The sequence below is a fragment of the Pelodiscus sinensis genome, chromosome 16, assembly GCF_052426305.1.
Source record: "Pelodiscus sinensis isolate ZL-2025 chromosome 16, ASM5242630v1, whole genome shotgun sequence".
Classification (NCBI taxonomy): Eukaryota; Metazoa; Chordata; order Testudines; family Trionychidae; genus Pelodiscus; species Pelodiscus sinensis.
In genome coordinates, this window is record NC_143067.1 from 16681456 (window position 1) to 16699655 (window position 18200).

The window sequence follows — 18200 nt, forward strand, 5'->3', positions numbered from 1 at the left end:
TGCAAGACAATGCGTGGCTGGAAATGTATAAAGCTTATCCATTACAGATCATTTCAGAATACTAAAGCCATTCTGCCATGATACATAAAGATACACTATATAATCCAGCCAAAATGATTTACTGTGCCAAAGCATCTGCATGTAGGAAAGCAGAAGAGAAGTCCGTCATTCTGCATTAAAAGAATGACTTTCGAAAACCGTACACTTAATAGTATTTATGCATGTCTGGTTTTACCTTTGTTGATAATGTAACGAATAGCTCCGTGGCCTAATGTGTCATAGAGGGGGACCACCACCATGGAATAGGTATAACAAGCCAGCTCAGAAATGAACCACTGGAAGGAGATGTTACAAGAGAAAAGGAGTAAGGAAAGGGAGTGATTAAAACACCTAATGAGATTAAAATTTAAAGTGAGATCAAAACTTAATAATGTTCATTCTGCAAGAGGTTACAACAACATCTCACCTCTGGACGGTTTTGTGCAAAGACCCCAATGAACTGACTTGCTGATGGTTTACATCCCTGTTGGATTAACCCCGATCCTAAAGCTTCTGCTCTTTCAGCAACCTATAAAAGGGGAAAAAAGTGAATGGGGCTTTAAAGGTGATGCTTGCTGGTTAACCTTTCACAACCCTATTTTAAGGTGCCAGAAGACTCTTCATGGTTGTTACAGTTACGGACAAATACACCTACCCCCTGAAACCCTCTAGCCATTCAATAGTTTTATTTGTTGCGGCATGTGTACTACTTTGAGCACATTACCTGCCTACTCCACCCAGAAGTGGCTGATTTTCAGTGGGGAGTGAGGCAAAGTAATCACATCACATCAAATCTGTGCACCTTCCATGAGCGTGCCCACTGAAGTCAGCAAAACTATTTCCATGGGCAAAGCCATCAGGGTTCAACTCAGGGTTTGTAATTCTCCATAGCTTTGGTTTGAGAGAGATGCCATGTAAATCAATCCTACTGGTAGTGTACACTCAACCCCCAACCCTGCAAAGTGCCAACATGATGTGAAGAGAGGTTATAATAGCCACCAGAAGGCGTGCAGCATCTGGGAAGATCCTGGCTCAAATTAAACAAACACACACACACACACACACACACACAAACACACACACTTGAAAGTGGTAAGATAATCTATTCACAGCCCTCCCAGCACAGCACTAGTAGGGTTCTTTTAAAAGCAGCTACGTTTAGATAGAAAGGAGAAGAAATATTGATGAAAGAAAGATTCAGGGTAACCTCACCTCTTTATACGACAACCATTTGTAAGGCTGCTTGGGCTTTCTGAATCCTAGACAAGGATCATTCTCTAAACAAAATAAACAGATTACAAAGTTATGGGGGGGTCTTAGGACGAAGGTCTAGTGAGTGTATAGCATCCTGAGCACCTGAGGAGGTTCCTCTAAAATACAACCCTTGTTATGATCAAGGTCAATGCATGTTTCTCTGAGGCAGAGTTCACACAGAGTGCTACCACATTAAAAAGGAAGACTGCCCTGTGTAATTGGGCACTGGATTATGGACCATTTTGAGCCTTCATTCAAAATAGCAAAGATGGGGATAGCTTTTAATAGATCCACTGCCCAGTTAAACCAACTTTTCCCTAAGACATTGTGTCTTTCATCCTAAATGTCACCTCCCACTGGCTGGGTTGCTGCCCTTTCAATGAAGCCTCAGGAAGTCAAAACTCTTCCTAATGAAAATGCACCTCTCTGGAGGAAAAGTATGGGAGAAAAAGAGGAGAGCAACACTCAAAGTGTTAAATTGCCTTTCTTCCTATACTTCCACCACCTAGAATCTCCATATCTGCTTAGATACTCACATAGGTCTCATCCCCAGAGTAGCACACTGTATCATACACAGCAGTTATTCTGTTGAGGGTTCTGGCATTCAAACACTAACCATTTCAGAACAAAGCTCACGTGTGTTTTCAAGTCCAAAAGAATCACAGCAGGGCCCCCATGAGTTCTGGGCCCAGGAGCCTACATACTCCAATTGTGACCTCTTTGGGGCAGGCCTTTTTGTTCTATGTTTGCACAGCGCTTAGCACTAAGAACATAAGAACAGCCGTACTGGGTCAGACCAAAGGTCCATCTAGCCCAGTATCCTGTCTACCGACAGTGGCCAGCACCAGGTGCCCCAGAAAGGGTGGACTGAAGACAATGATCAAATGATTTGTCACCTGCCATCCCTCTCCAGCCTCTGACAAACAGAGGCCAAAGACACCATTTTTTCCCATGGCTAATAGCCTTTTATGGACCTAACCTCCATGAAATTATCTAGCTTCTCTTTAAACTCTGTTATAGTCCTAGCCTTCACAGCCTCCTCTGGCAAGGAGTTCCACAGGTTGACTACTCGCTGTGTGAAGAAGGACTTTCTTTTATTAGTTTTAAACCTGCTCCCCATTAATTTCATTTGGTGTCCTCTAGTTCTTCTATTATGGGAACTAATAAATAACTTTTCTTTATCGGCCCTCTCCACACCACTCATGATTTTATATACCTCTATCATATCCCCCCTCAGTCTCCTCTTCTCTAAACTGAAAACTCCCAGTTGCTTTAACCTCTCTTCATATGGGACCCGTTCCAAACCCCTAATCATTTTAGTTGCCCTTTTCTGAACCCTTTCTAAGGCCAAAATATCTTTTTTGAGGTGAGGAGACCACATCTGTACACAGTAATCAAGATGTGGGCATACCATAGTTTTAATACAGGGGCAGTAAGATATTTTGTGTCTTATTGTCTATCCCTTTCCTAATAATTCCTAGCATCCTATTTGCCTTTTGGACCGCTGCTGCACACTGCGTGGAAGTTTTCAGAGAACTGTCCACGATAACTTCAAGATCCCTTTCCTGATTTGTCGTAGCCAAATTAGCCCCCATCATACTGTACATATAGTTGGGGTTATTTTTCCCAATGTGCATTACTTTACAATTATCCACATTAAATTTCATTTGCCATTTTGCTGCCCAATCACTGAGTTTGGTGAGATCTTCTTGGAGTCCCTCACAGTCTGCTTGTGTCTTGACTATCCTAAACAGTTTGGTATCATCCGCAAACTTTACCACCTCACTGCTTACCCCTTTCTCCAGATCATTTATGAATAAAGTTGAACAGGATTGGTCCCAGGACTGACCCTTGGGGTACACCACTAGGTACCCGTCTCCAATCTGAAAATTTACCATTTATTCCTACCCTTTGTTTCCTGTCTTTTAACCAGTTCTCAATCCAAGAAAGGACCTTCCCTCTTATCCCATGGCCATGTAATTTACACAAGAGCCTTTGGTGAGGGACCTTATAAAAGGCTTTCTGAAAATCCAAGTATACTATATCTACTGGATCCCCCTTATCCACATGCTTGTTAACCCCTTCAAAGAACTCGAATAGATTAGTAAGACATGAGTTCCCTTTACAGAAATCATGTTGACTTTCATCCAACAAATTATGTTCTTCTACATGCTTCACAATTTTATTCTTTACTATTGTTTCGACTAATTTGCCCAGTACTGAAGTTAGTCTTACTGGTCTGTAATTGCCAGGATCGCCTCCAGAGCCCTTTTTAAATATTGGTGTCACGTTGGCTACCTTCCAGTCATTAGGTACGGAAGCCGATTTAAAGGATAGGTTACAAACCACAGATAATAGTTCAGCAATTTCCCATTTGAGTTCTTTTAGAACCCTTGGAAGAATGCCATCCGGTCCCGGAGATTTGTTAACATTAAGTTTTTCTATTTGTTCCAAAACCTCCTCTAATGACACTTCAATCCAGGACAGTTCCTCAGATTCATCACCCACAAAGGACGGTGCAGATTCGGGAATCTCCCCAACATCCTCAGCCGTGAAGACTGAAGCAGAGAAATCAGTTAGTTTCTCTGCAATGGCTTTATCGTCCTTGATTGCTACTTTTATAGCTCGATCATATAGGGGACCCACAGATTTTTTAGCAGGCTTCCTGCTTCTAATGTACTTAAGAAACATTTTGTTATTTCTTTGAGTTTTTGGCTAGCTGTTCCTCAAAATCTTTTTTTTGCTTTTCTTATTACATTTTTACACGTAATTTGACAGTGTTTATGTTCCTTTCTATTTATCTCACTAGGATTGGACTTCTAATTCTTAAAAGATACCTTTTTGTCCCTCACTGCTTCTTTTACATGGTGGTTAAGCCACGGTGACACTGTTTTAGGTCTCTTGCTATGTTTTTTAATTTGGGGTATACATTTAAGTTGGGCCTCTATTATGGTGTCTATAAAAAGTTTCCATGCAGCTTTCAGTGATTTGGCTCTAGTCACTGTGCCTTTTAATTTCTGTTTAACTAACCTCCTCATTTTTGTGTAATTCCCCTTTTTGAAATTAAATGCCGGGGTTCTGGACTGCTGTGGTGTTCTTCCCACCACAGGGATGTTAAATGTTATTATATTATGGTCACTATTCCCAAGCGGTCCTGTAATGGTTATTTCCTGGACCTGATCCTGCACTCCACTCAGGACTAAATCGAGAATTGCCTCTCCCCTTGTGGGTTCCTGCACCAGCTGCTCCAAGAAGCAGTCATTTAAGCCATTGAGAAATTTTATCTCCGCTTCTCTTCCTGAGGTGACATGCATCCAGTCAATATGGGGGTAATTAAAATCCCCCATTATTATAGAGTTCTCTATTTTGGTAGCCTATGGGGTCCTGGTCCAAAGTTGGGCTCCTAGGGGCTACAGAAATACAAATAATAATAAATAATGACACACGTCAGGTACCAGAGTGGAAATGCTCAGAAAACTTCCAATACATGTGACATATGAAGGCTAAATTGCATTTAATAGAGTATGTTTCAGGTGTCATTTAATTTTATACTGAACGTAATTCAATTTACCGTGCCTGTCCATTTAAATTTTCAATTAAATACAAAATATTGTATTGAAAAAGTTGTGCAGGATTTAACATCTCAGAAGCTGTGGGAGGCAATTAAGGATTGCGGGACTCATTTACTGTATATTCCTGCTAAATGATTAATTACCAGTATTGCCATTTAATCTATCATGATTAGGTTTCAAAGTTAACATCTCACATATAAGAGCAAGATCACACATACCTCGCCAAGCTATTGTTTCAGGCTGTCTGCAGACTTAGGCAAGCATCGCTATGCTGATTTATACTTGGAAGGATACTATTGAGTTAGTTCTGAGATTTCAAGGCACAATTTTGCCATATGAGGGCATGTCTACACTAGGAAATTATTTCAAAATAATTTACTTCAAAATAACAACTGCCAAAATAACTATTTTGAAATAGCATGTGCACATTACAGGGAAGCCTCAAAATTAGTGTAAGGCAGGCTCTCCTAAAGTGGGCACCGAATCTCAACTTAGAGCCTCAGGAAGCACTGGGGAGTAATAACTTTGAATGACTGTGGAGTGGTTATTTTGAAATAGCAGCAGTGAAACATCCACATCACCACTATTTTGAAATAACTATTTCAAATTAGCATTATTCCCCGTGGAAAGCAGGAGTTATTATTTGAAAATAACCACCCCTTATGAGGTTGGTACTGTGGATGCTCTGCTTGTTATTTTTAAATAAGGGGAATTATTTCGAAATAACTCCTTATCATAGACCAGAGCGGAGATTTTCTGAGGCAAATTCCATCATGCAGTTCACAGGATTCTGACTAAAACTGGCGCACTTACATGCATTCCTTTCACATAGTTCATACATGACATCCTCTACAACTCCCTCTCTCACACTCCTGTTCCTGGTCTTCTTCTCCTCCTCATCTTATCACTTTAAAAGTTATTCATGTATTTACATTTTTTTTGCCTTAAACTTCAGGTGCAGTTTAAAAAACAAAACAAAACAAAAACAAAAAACAAAACAAAGCAGTGTTAACACTTCGGCAGAGTTCAAGACCAGTGTATTATATCCAGAAGGGGAAACTGAGAAACAGAATTTAAGAATTCAGGCCTCATGTGATCCATGTTAGAGCTGGGATATGGACTCTGGAATTCACAGCTTCCAGTTTCAGACCTATCGGACTCAAAACCCACCTTATCAGGACTAGGGATATAAGCAATTAGGCGACTATCTGAAAAGCTGAAACAAAATACAGGACTATGTAGCACTTTAAAGACTAACAAGATGGTTTATTAGATGATGAGCTTTCGTGGGCCAGACCCACTTCCTCAGATCAAATAGTGGAAGAAAATAGTCACAACCATATATACCAAAGGATACAATTAAAAAAAAAAAGAAACACATATGAAAAGGACAAATCACATTTCAGAACAGAATTAGCTCACAGACATCTACCTTTCCCCACCTCTAATATCATTAACTCACAGACATTTACCTTCCTTCCCCCCCGCCTCCGCATCCCGCTTCTGTTCTGAAATGTGATTTGTCCTTTTCATATGTGTTCATTTTTTTTTTTAATTGTATCCTTTGGTATATATGGTTGCGACTATTTTCTTCCACTATTTGATCTGAGGAAGTGGGTCTGGCCCACGAAAGCTCATCTAATAAACCATCTTGTTAGTCCTGTATTTTGGTTCAGCTACACCAGACTAACACGGCTACATTTCTATCACTATCTGAAAACCATAAAGCTTATCAGATAGTCAAGTAGTCACTCAACTTGTTGCTCCTCCCCCTGGCTGCCTCTATCAGAGAGAGACAGGGGGAGAAGGGGACCAGGAGCCCATGCTGTGGGGAGCTGGCTCAAAAGCTGGGTCCCCCCTGCACTGTCTCTGTGGGAGGCAGAGGCATCCCTGCTGTTGCGTCTCTTCCTTTGAAATGTATAAGAGCCATTGGGGAGCAAGCGCCCCCCTTATTGACTAATCGATTAGTTGATTAATCAAAATTTAACATCCCTAATCTGGACCTGTCTTTCCAAATTCTTCTTTAAGGTCATGTCTACACTTAATAGAAGATCGATTGCAGCAGCAGCGAATTTCCGGAGTTGATTTAAGCGAGTCTAGTTAAAATTCACTAAATTGAACTCAGAGGGTGCCCTGCTGGCACTCCAGCTTATGCAAGGAGTAAGGGAAGCTGATGGAAGTATTTACTCCCATTGACCTCCCACTGTGGGAATGGCAGGGAAACATGAAACAAGGTACATTGGCTCCAGCTACGTAATTAGCGTAGTTGGAGTTGCAAATCTTCATTTGTTGTTCCCTATAAGTGTAGGCCTGGCCTAATAAAAGGTCAAAACCTTTTCAGGTTCTTTCCTCCTCATTGCTCCTTTTGTGTCTTTGCAAGGTTTTGACAGGAAAAGCTGTGACTTAAGAGGATGACAAAGACATCCCTTAAGGAGTCTTGGAACTATTCAGACCCTCCCTTACTCTTTGTGCCCTATTCACTGGACCAGTCCTGCCCTACCAAAAAGAACATCACAGTTCATATAAATGAATGCAGACAACAAATGCTTAATAATTCTACCCATCTAACCCAGCAGTTGGCAGGATTTGTATCAACTGTAATTTTTAGTAACACTAACATGATGCCCTCGAGGACATTTCAAACTACAAAATTAGTATCAACTGAGGCCAGAGAGCAATTTATTGCTTGCTCCCTTTAGTTTAATTCCTGTAGGATAGATGCATTGTTTCTTCTTTCTGTTCCCTCTAAGCTTTAGCCACTGGTTTATCCCTAGACAATAAAAACAACACTTTTTACAATACAATGTGTCAGATGTGGATCCACTGAGAAAGATCAACTGTGGAAGGAGTGTAGTTCACTTGTTAAGCTATGCAGCTGAAAAATTTCAGTCATTTCCCAAGCAGGTATAATTTTTCAAGCATGCTGCATGTGGAACTCCAGACATTGCCAGAGGAGCTGCACTGCCAGAGGAGCTGCACATGCTCAGGTACTTAAATATGCATTTAGGTGCCTAAGATTAAATGATGGCCGCAGGATAAAATATCTTCTAGATCGCCAAAGTGATTTAAATGTTTGAGAGCCAAACGGATTTAGGGTTAGTCATTTTGCCATTTTTGGAGATTCACCCACACTCCCCACTTCAGAAAAAATACCATGGCTTCCATGCTTGCTGTAGCCTGTGAAGGGCTTTCGTGATTGTATGCTGGTTTCTGTCATTGAGAAGCTGATTATTCTGATAAAAACAAAACAGTGGACCTATTTTTTGGCCAATTACTTCACTAATCAGAAAGGCCCAGTCTTAGTCAACAGCAAAGTTCTCATTGACTTCACTGCAAGCAAGATTAAATTCCAGTACCATGTAGCCATTTCCTCCAAAGACAGGAGACCCAATTTTACCCTTTGACCAGGGCTGGGATAGTAGCATTGAAGGCCAGTAGGGTTTTAGACAAGTCAATGATCTTTACCCATCATCATAACTTACCAGATATGTTAAATCCCCTTCTAAATACTTCATACATTGTCCTTGCATCATCATAGTACTGAGTTAATAATTCTGGGCTGTCACTTATCATGGACCGCCGAGCTCCTTCCCAGCCCTATGGAAACCAATCCGACATACAGTTATCAGATCAGAACCTTCTGAAAAAGAGAGAGGCAAAATACCCAAACAAACCCAAAACAACCATCTTTGGAATCTGGTCCCATAATGTAGGTCATGACATCCTGACCATAAAATGCACCATCAGGCAATTTAGATATCATAAACCTAAAGGTGGGTAGAACTTAATTAATCTGTCATTAGCTTGTAACTAGTGTGACACAGTAGCTTGAATGTTACAGGTACGTTAATATTTTTGTGGACGAACATTTCAAATAATATTCCTATGTTAGCCTTGCCATAAATATTTGCTTTTGGCTAAAACTGTGTGGTTTAAATATGCAGGTTTGTTGTGATTTTTTCCTTAACTCACCACAAAAATCCCCACAGTTCCGTTGCTGTAAAAATAAAAAAGCAAAACAAAGCCATAAGGGCTTTGTAAAATGAATTACAAAACACACCCTATGTGATTCACTTTGTAAGCACATTTATTCTTCACTCCCAAATGCATTTCTCAAAGTAGAAACAAAGGCAAACAATAACTGAGCCTCCAGGTTACTGATTAGTGAGAATACTGGGCTTTTGTGTTTGCCCATAGATACCAATGCACTTGTACCAGCTTCACCACTGATTTTGCTCAGCAGCCACATCCCAGGATTTAGCCCATTCCTTCCCTCTAAGATCAGGTCTACACTAAATCTGGAAGGTTGAGTTAAAATACGCAACTCCAGCAATGTTAAATACATACCTGGAAAAGGCTTACCTTAAGCGGACGTTGGCACTCTATTCACAGAGGAAGGCTGACAGGAGCATTTGCTTCTCCTGGCTTCCCTAACTCCTTACAACTGCAAGGAGTACCAGTGCCAACAGGACTCTCCTCAGCATTCAATTTAGCGAGTCTTAACTAGACCTGCTAAATAGAACACTGGAAAACAGATCTCCAGCACGGTACGTATAGATGTGGCCCAATGCTATAAATGATTCTATAGCTTCTTTACTTTCTCCTAGTTCATGGAACAAGAATCTTTACGTTCTTATTTCCATTTTCAACTTTTTGGAGCAGTTATACCTTTTATTCACAGACTAAAATTAGAGGCCAATGTTTCTAGGATCAAAAAATAATTTAAATAGCCCCTAAATAGCCCTTATAAGTAAGGTCCCATGGGAATCAAGACTGAGGGGAAAAACAACTGAGGAGAGTTGGCAGTTTTTCAAAGGGCCATTATTAAGGGCCCAAAAGGAAGCTATTCTGCTGCGTCGAAAAGATAGAAAATATGGCAAAACACCGCCTTGGCTTAACCATGAGATCTTGCATGATCTAAAAATAAAAAAGGAGTCATATAAAAAAATGGAAAGTAGGACAAATTACAATGGATGAATATAGGCAAACAACACAGGAATGCAGCTGCAAGATTAGAAAGGCAAAGGCACAAAATGAGCTCAAACTAGCTACGAGAATGAAGGGAAACAAGACGACTTTTAATAAATACATTAGAAGCAAGAGGAAGACCAAGGACAGGGTAGGCCCACTGGTCAGTGAGGAGGGAGAAACTGTAACAGGAAACTTGGAAATGGCAGAGATGCTTAATGACTTCTTTGTTTTGGTCTTCACCGAGAAGTCTGAAGGAATGCCTAACATAGGGAATGCTAGTGGGAAGGGGGTAGGTTTAGAAGATAAAATAAAAAAAGAACAAGTTAAAAATCACCTAAAAAAGTTAGATGCCTGCAAGTCACCAGGGCCTGATGAAATGCATCCTATAATACTCAAGGGCTGTGTCTAGACTGCATCCCTTTTCCGTAAAAGGGATGCAGATTAGATATATCTCAATTAAAAATGAAGCGGGGATTTAAATCTCCCCCGCTTCATTAGCATAAAAATGGCTGCTGCTTTTTTCCTGCTCCGAGCTTTGCTGGAAAAAAGCGCCAGTCTAGACGCGGATCTTTCGGAAAATAAAACCTTTTCTGAAAGATCCCTTACCCCCTCTATCTTCTCCTTGGCTGTGTCTAGACTGCATCCCTTGTCCATAAAAGGGATGCAGATTAGACATATCACAATTGCAAATGAAGCGGGGATTTAAATCTCCCCTGCTTCATTAGCATAAAAATGGCTGCCGCATTTTTCCGGCTCGGAGCTTTGCCGGAAAAAATGAGGGATAAGGGATCTTTCGGAAAAGGTTTTATTTTCCGAAAGATCCGCGTCTAGACTGGCGCTTTTTTCCGGCAATTGTGATATGTCTAATCTGCATCCCTTTTACGGAAAAGGGATGCAGTCTGGACACAGCCAAGGAGAAGATAGAGGGGGTATCTGAGCTTCTAGCTATCATCTTTGGAAAAATCATGGGAGAGATTCCAGAAGACTGGAAAAGGGCAAATATAGTGCCCATCTATAAAAAGGGAAATAAGAACAACCCAGAGCAGTTAGTTTAACTTCTGTGCCAGGGAAGATAATGGAGCAAGTAATTAAGGAAATCATCTGTAAACACTTGGAAGGTGGCAAGGTGACAGGGAACAGCCAGCATGGATTTATAAAGAACAAATCATGTCAAACCAATCTTTCTTTGATAGGATAATGAATCTTGTGGATAAGGGAGAAGCGGTGGATGTGGAATACCTAGACTTTAGTAAGGCATTTGATACGGTCTTGCATGATATTCTTATAAATAAACTAGGCAAATACAGCTTGGATGGGGCTACTAAAAAAAAGCAAACATGATTCTGGGATGCATTAACAGGTGTGTTGTGAGCAAGACACGAGAAGTCATTCTTCCGCTCTACTCTGCGCTGGTTAGGCCTCAGTTGGAGTACTGTGTCCAGTTCTGAGCATCGCATTTCAAGAAGGATGTGGAGAAATTGGAGAGGGTCCAGAGAAGAGCAACAAGAATGATTAAAGGTCTAGAAAACATGACCTATGAAGGAAAGGTAAAAGAATTGAGTTTGTTTAGTTTAGAAAAGAGAAGATTGAGGGGGGACACAATAACAGTTTTCAGGTATCTAAAAGGGTGTTATAAGGAGGAGGGAGAAAACTGGTTCATCTTGGCCTCTGAGGGTAGAACAAGAAGCAATGGGCTTAAACTGCAACAAGGGAGGTTTAGGTTGGACATTAGGAAAAAGTTCCTAACTGCCAGGGTTGTCAAACACTGGAATAAATTGCCCAGGGAGGTTGTGGAATCTCCATCTCTGCAGATATTTAAGAGTAGGTTAGATAAATGTCTATCAGGGATGGTCTAGACAGTATTTGGTCCTGCCTTGAGGGCAGGGGACTGGATTCGATGACCTCTCGAGGTCCCTTCCAGTCCTAGTATTCTATGATTCTATGTTAATGGAAGTATTTCAGGCAGCTATAGAAAGAACAGACTAGAAAACAAAGCCCCTCAAATTGCATTGAATCTCCCTTGCTCTCCCACCCCTCCCCGAGAAATTCCGAGATTTTACATTATATGAAATAGAAATTTGCTCCCTGTCTCTCTTTGCTTTAAACAAAGTTTGTTTAAAACTACATTTGCCATTTTGCAGTTATATTATACAAAAGTATCATCATTTTGGATGGTCTTAAGCAGCTTTGCTCACCTTTAAGAATGCTGCATTTTCAAAATGAATGTCCTGAAAGCCTTCAAAGCTTAATTTAAAATCATGGTGTTAATTTAAAATCAGAAGTTTTTGCCTGTCACCTATTCATAGCTAATAAATAACAGACGCCTTAAAATACTGTTAGAAGAGGTAAAACAGTAAGGAATCCCACTAAAACTTGTTTAATGAAAGTACTAAATTTGTATTTACCTGAGTTTGGACATGTCTGTCAAGGTCAGCCCTGGCATACGAACACAGAGCTCTCACTGACTCCAAATGGAGGGGCTCCAGTTATCCCCGAAACTGAATTTGATCCCCAAAGTTCAAAATAAATAGCCCCATTCAAATGCTACCCTCAGACAAGAAAAAGGCACCTCAGTTTCCTGTCACTGGCCACCTCTGCTTCTGTTTCCTTGATTGTTTGAACGAGTGCAGTAAAAATTAATAGCTCTTGTAGAACCATCACCTTCCTATGACGCCAGTCAGAGGAGTTTAAAGTCACAGAAGAATTTGGATAATGGACTTTAAAATTCATGTAACAGCATCATTATCTAAAGCCAGAAGTGACCACCAGATCATATAGTCTGACTTGCTGTGTAAAGACGGCTTTCTGAACAATATTGGGACAACTCTGACAAACATATATGACACTGCATGGTTTTCTGGGAGGTAGTTTATATTTCCCAAAGACTTTTGAAGAAGCATTGCTATAAACCTGGCATAGGGAAAAAGAATTCTGAGAGCTCATGTTACTTTTAAAGGATAGAAAAGCAAAAAAGGACCCTTGCTTATAGCAAAGAATTCGTAACTAGAGAGCCTGAAGCATATTGATAATACAGGACCCTGACTGGTCCTAGATGAGGGATTTTTCTGGACCAGGGGAGTTCTCCTTCCCCTCCCCCCCATCTCTACCAGGCTTCCTGGCTAACCCATGTGCCAACACCCAGCCTCTCCTGGAGCCACCCTAAGCCCCAGCCTCCCCAAGCCACACATCAGCTCCCGGGTCCCCATCCTCCCTGCAGCATGCCAGGACTACCTGATCCTGAAACATCAGCGGTCATGCTGGACCACGTATGTTGCTGGACCAGAGAACCCCGGATTGTGGAGGTGCAACTTGTATTGTAAAAACTGCATTAAACTCCACGATTATTATGATAGCTCTGTTCTGCATTAGGAAAGGTTAAAAAAAAAAAAAGAGTGGCACTGACATTTGCCATTCAAAGATAGAAGTGATCTCTCCTCTCTAAGTGCAATATTGAACCCCTTTTTGAAAAAGAGAGACATTATGCCCACCAAATCTGAGGGTCACCAAATCTGAGGTCAATAGACACAGCAGGGTTAGGAGCAATGGGAGTTGCCTGAATATTCAGGCAGAGGTAGCTAAAGACCACTGTGGGGATAGTGAATGTGCATGCTACTATGTGGATCTATTTCATTCCCTCCTTCAGAGAGCCATAGACACAGGGCACCTTGTGGGTTTGGGCTCCACTGGAATTGGTGGAACCTTTGACATGGCTACAATGTAAGCTGGCACTAGGCCTTACTATGGCTCATGTTTCTGTTACTCTAAGGAAGTTTACTATCCTGATTCAGCTACACAAAGAAATATCATCTCAGGTCCACAGTAAGGATGTTAAATATTGAGTAATTGACTAGTTGAGTAGTCGATGGCACTTCTGCATTCCTCCTTTGAAATGTACAAGAACCCTTGCTAGGACTCTTGTACATTTCAAAGGAGGAATGTGGAACTCTGCATGCAGTCTGGGGCCAGTGGGAAGTCCTTCAGACTCCCGGCTGCACACGGGTGCCATCTTTGAAATGTACAAGAGTCCCCAGCGGGGGCTCTTGTGCATTGCAAAGTGGAAGCGCCCTCATGGATGCTGGGCTCTATGCTGCGCTGCCACTTTGAAATGCCATGCAGAGCCTGGGTCAGCTGGGGACTCCCCAGCTGATCCCAGGCTCTATATGGCATTTCCCCAGAACCTGGAATCAGCTGGGGAGTCCTCAGCTGACCCTGGGATCCGTGTGCTGTGCTGGAACCCGGGATCAGCTGGCGAGTCCCCAGCTGACCCTAGGCTCCACACAAATGCCGTGGTGGTGTTTTAAAGGGGCAGTGCCACACAGCTGATCCCGGGCTCAGCTGTGCAGCACTGCCCCTTTGATACGCCACCTTAGCATTTCAAAGCAGTGTCGCACAGAGCTGACCTGGCCTCCGTTCAGTGCTGCCCCTTTGAAACATCAAAGTACGGGCTCTTTGTGGCACTGCTGCTTTGAAGTACCCTGTTTCCCGCCTCTGATAGAGGCAGCAAGGGGAGAGGAAATCAACTAGTCAACTCAGCTATCCAATAAGCATTTGCTTATCGAATAGTCGACTAATCCTTAACATCCTTAGTCCACAGACAGGCCAAGCTCTTGGGAAGAGAAGATGGTTTTCCCATTAAATAATACAGTTCCCAGTGTCTTCAGCAGAAATTTTGGACTTTTTTTGTGTGGTGGGGTACTTCACCTTACTTTTCTGATTTTTCTAGCTTTCCTGTGTGGTTGCCTAAGAAGTTGCTGTGTCAGTGATTAAAGCTTCCACATGACTCAGATTCCTAATAATGCCCACAAGGATGCAGGCGATGCAAATCAGCTCAATGCAGTGTCCTCAATGGATTACTAGTGGATAACCCTGGGTTAATCTTTACAGCATCCAATTTCTGCCTCTTTCCATCAGTGAGTACATATAATACACAAATGTAGGATAGTTGAGATTTTAAATAGGAAATCTCATAGGCAGGAGTGGCCCCAGGTGGGCTGCAGCAGCTGCTGCCCCAGGCGGAATGCACGATCGGAGCCCCCGCCTCCACGACTGTCAATGGGGTGACGTCATCATCGGGCACCCCGGGTGCCCCATTGAAGGTGGCGCTCTAGGCGACAGCCAAGTCGGCCTATAGTCACACGCCACCCCTGCTCATAGGAATATTATTAGTTTGCCATGTCAATGTCATAACAACTATAACCTGCTTTTTGCAGTGTACTTTCCAAATACTAATTATTTTCACAATGCCTCAATAACTTAGGCAGGTGATAGTAGGAGGATGTGCCCTGGTGCACATCTCTGACAAGAACTGGCTGAGCTGTGGCAAAAGCCAGCAGGCAGCTGTTCAAAGAGCTGGCAAGGACCCAGGTTGCAACAGGACAGTACCCATAAGAATTTAAATTATTTTCACCCCGGCAGATGTTATTCATTATATCGGTTTAAAATGAATCAGACAGCAGGTAAGTAAGTGACTTGTCCAAGGTTATGCAATGAATCAAAACTATGGTTGGAAAGAGCTCTGCTCTCCCTCACCCCCTCAGAGTCCTTGTTTTAATCAGAAGAGAATTGCTTCCATGTGGAAATATAAACTTTTGCCTATTTTTTAATAATTAAGGACAGTAAACGTTCTTTTAAAGGGGGAACCTGCTAGAAGGATAAGTGTGTCGCTAACCTTTAGATTCTTACCTTGTGTCTCAGGCTATGTCTAGACTACAAAGATAAATCAGAAAAATATAAATCATGTCTCTTTCCGATTTTCTTCTGAAAGACGATTTTCCGAAATTTGGCCTGTCTACACGGGGCCAAATTTAAAAAAAAAAAAAAAAAACCCTCTTTTGGAATATCCCTTCTTCATAAAGTGAGGTTTTAAGAGGGATGCTGACAAAATGCATCTGCTTTTCTGATATTTTTTTTGGAAAAGCGGATGCATTCCTTGGATGCGACAGAGCTTTTCCGGGATACCTTCAGAAAAAGCTCTGCAGTCTAGACGTTCCCTCGGTTTTGAGCATGAATTCAACTTGAGATGTTATTCTTGGAAGCTCTTGCACTTTAACATTGGAGCAGTTTCTTTAAACCTCAAAGCTCTTTAAAAAGCATCAAGATGAATGAATACTCAGCCTCAGGTTTGGATTAAGGCATAATGTTTTGTTGTACCACTGAGTTTACAGCAGCCACCATTACAGAGTGAGCATACGCACACAGTGCTATCTGAGATGATAGCAACCATCTGTGGGAACATTAAGTCTTGGGTTTTTAGTGGTTTGTACGTAATTTTTGAGTGCCTCATGGCCAAGGCAGGCTAAAACTGGGAGGAATTAAGCAGGGATTAAATTCATGGCTTGGATGTTTATTCCTGCCTTTTAAACTGCTGAAAAATTAAGAGGGTCAAATTAATCTGTCGTGTAACAGCCTGTGAACTGTCGTGTAACAGCCTGTGAACCGTTGTCCAGGATGGAACAGTATAACACACAAATAGCAAAGGCCTGGTTCTGAAGAGCCTTTGCAGCCATGTGAAGTGGGTGTAAAAAATCGGGGGACTGACAAAATTGTCGGGTTTCTAGGCAAGATAGTTGGGGCCAGACTCCACATACCCAGAACAGGTGGGACTTTAGGCAGAAGACACAGAACTAAGGGCAGCCCTCAGCACTGCCTGGAGTGCACTGCAAATTCCACTCCCCCATCAGCCCTCAGTGCCACCGAGAGCATACTGGGGCTCCAATCGCTGCTGAATCATCATCGGGCAATTGTGCCTTTCGCCTCCTCATTCTCCATCATCAGATCTGGTAAAATGGTACCCTTCTGATTTAGTAGCATTCTACAGCCACTCTGCCTGGTGTGAATTACTACTTAAAGGGACCCAGCAGTGGAGACTCTGCCCATAGAATCTAGCCAAACCTCCATATTCCTAAGGGTTAATTTTTTATGCCTGGAAGGGTCTACATAATGCTAGCCTTACCTCAACTTCTTCTGACTGCATCAGGAGGTCACATGGTGGCTTCAGTGCCTTTGGCCGGCTAGCGAACCAGTATGCAATCACCGCAGCAAAGGCACCAATGCCAACTAAGGTGGTGGCTGGCAAGCTGCGGAAAAATTGACTGAAGTCATCGAACTCAGGCAGCCGCAGGCTCCTCAGGATTTCCTGTGCTTGCATCTTCTCAAAGATGGAAAGAGCAAATTCTACAGGATGCAAAGGAAAATAGTCAATTAATACAACAGGATTAACAGACATGGGCCAAAGCATCTGCTGTCCTAAGAGAGCAAAGGCAAAGACGGGCAGTTCTCCCTTCACCTTTTATAAACACACTATGCCATTATGCTGACGCAGAAACAGAGCTGCTGTCAAAGAATGGCACAGAGCAAAAAGCATAATTAGCATCATGGCAACAGGAAATGGGTATATTTAGAATGTTCTGTGTCTGAAACGTGTGCTGAAAGCTCCCGGGTTCTGCTTGAAATAGGACGCCTACTTCCAAAGGCAGCGAGACTGAGGCATGGCAGACAGCTGACGGCTAGAAGAGACGCCTTTAACATGCATGGAATTTTTTCATTTCCAATATGCTTAGTACTGGTGATAATCACATGGTAACTTCCAAGTGGCAGTGTGTGTGCTGCAAAAGGATGTGTTGCTTCCGTCAGCAAGAAGGCCATTCAGTATTTTACACTTCACAGTCATTACTGAGCAGCAGAGGTTTTTTTTTTTTTAAATTACTATAAGAATTTAGCAGCAGCTATTTAAAACTGCAGCTTTTTCCTTTGTGATCCAGCATCTTTCAAGAGGCCTGTAATTTTTCCTCCCACTTCTAACTCAAGGTATTTCTATGGACCTATTGTGGCCTTGTGTGACACAGAGGTAGGGGTACCAGATGATTTAAAAAAGAAAATGATACCGGACACACTTGATCTCAGATGGGGGTGAGGACCAGCCAGGAAGGGAGCAGAGCTGACCAGGGGAGATGGCGGGGGAGGGGGGAGAACGGCCAGCGGGAAGCAGGGCTGACTGGGAGGGAGTCGGGGGGGGGGGGGGTGGGAAGAACCGGCCAGCGGGAAGCAGGGCTGGCTGGGAGGGGGGAACAAGGATGACTGGGAGAGGAACAGGCCAAGAGGAGAGCATGGGGGTGGGGGAACTGGCCAGCGGGAAGCAGGGCTGGCCTGGGCGCACGCAGATCCTTGGATGCTGCCTGTCCCATGCATGGTCCCGGCAGAGCGCACAGGTGAGTCTGACCCCAGGGATTCCAACCCTCTCTGCCCCCCACCCACTGCATAGTTGCATACTGCCTTGTAGACAATTTTTTTTTTCTTTTATGGATCATCAGCAACAAGGGCACATCCTCCCTCCCATTCTCAACTGCTTTTTTACCTCCAGCAATG

The 18200-nt window shown here is 42.5% G+C and overlaps 1 protein-coding gene across 2 annotated transcripts in view; it reads right to left on the bottom strand.

Moving 5' to 3' along the window:
- The window catches only part of ACSL6 (acyl-CoA synthetase long chain family member 6), a 115668-nt gene that overhangs the window by 48564 nt on the left and 48904 nt on the right, over positions 1-18200 (bottom strand). For both annotated transcript variants that reach the window (XM_006116076.5, XM_006116077.5), the window contains exons 2-6: positions 16789-17009; positions 8348-8462; positions 1252-1316; positions 467-568; positions 236-335 (exon numbers count right to left, since the gene is read on the bottom strand). In XM_006116076.5, coding sequence (XP_006116138.4) covers positions 236-335; positions 467-568; positions 1252-1316; positions 8348-8462; positions 16789-17009 — 603 coding nt within the window. The remainder of the gene's footprint in view (positions 1-235; positions 336-466; positions 569-1251; positions 1317-8347; positions 8463-16788; positions 17010-18200) is intronic.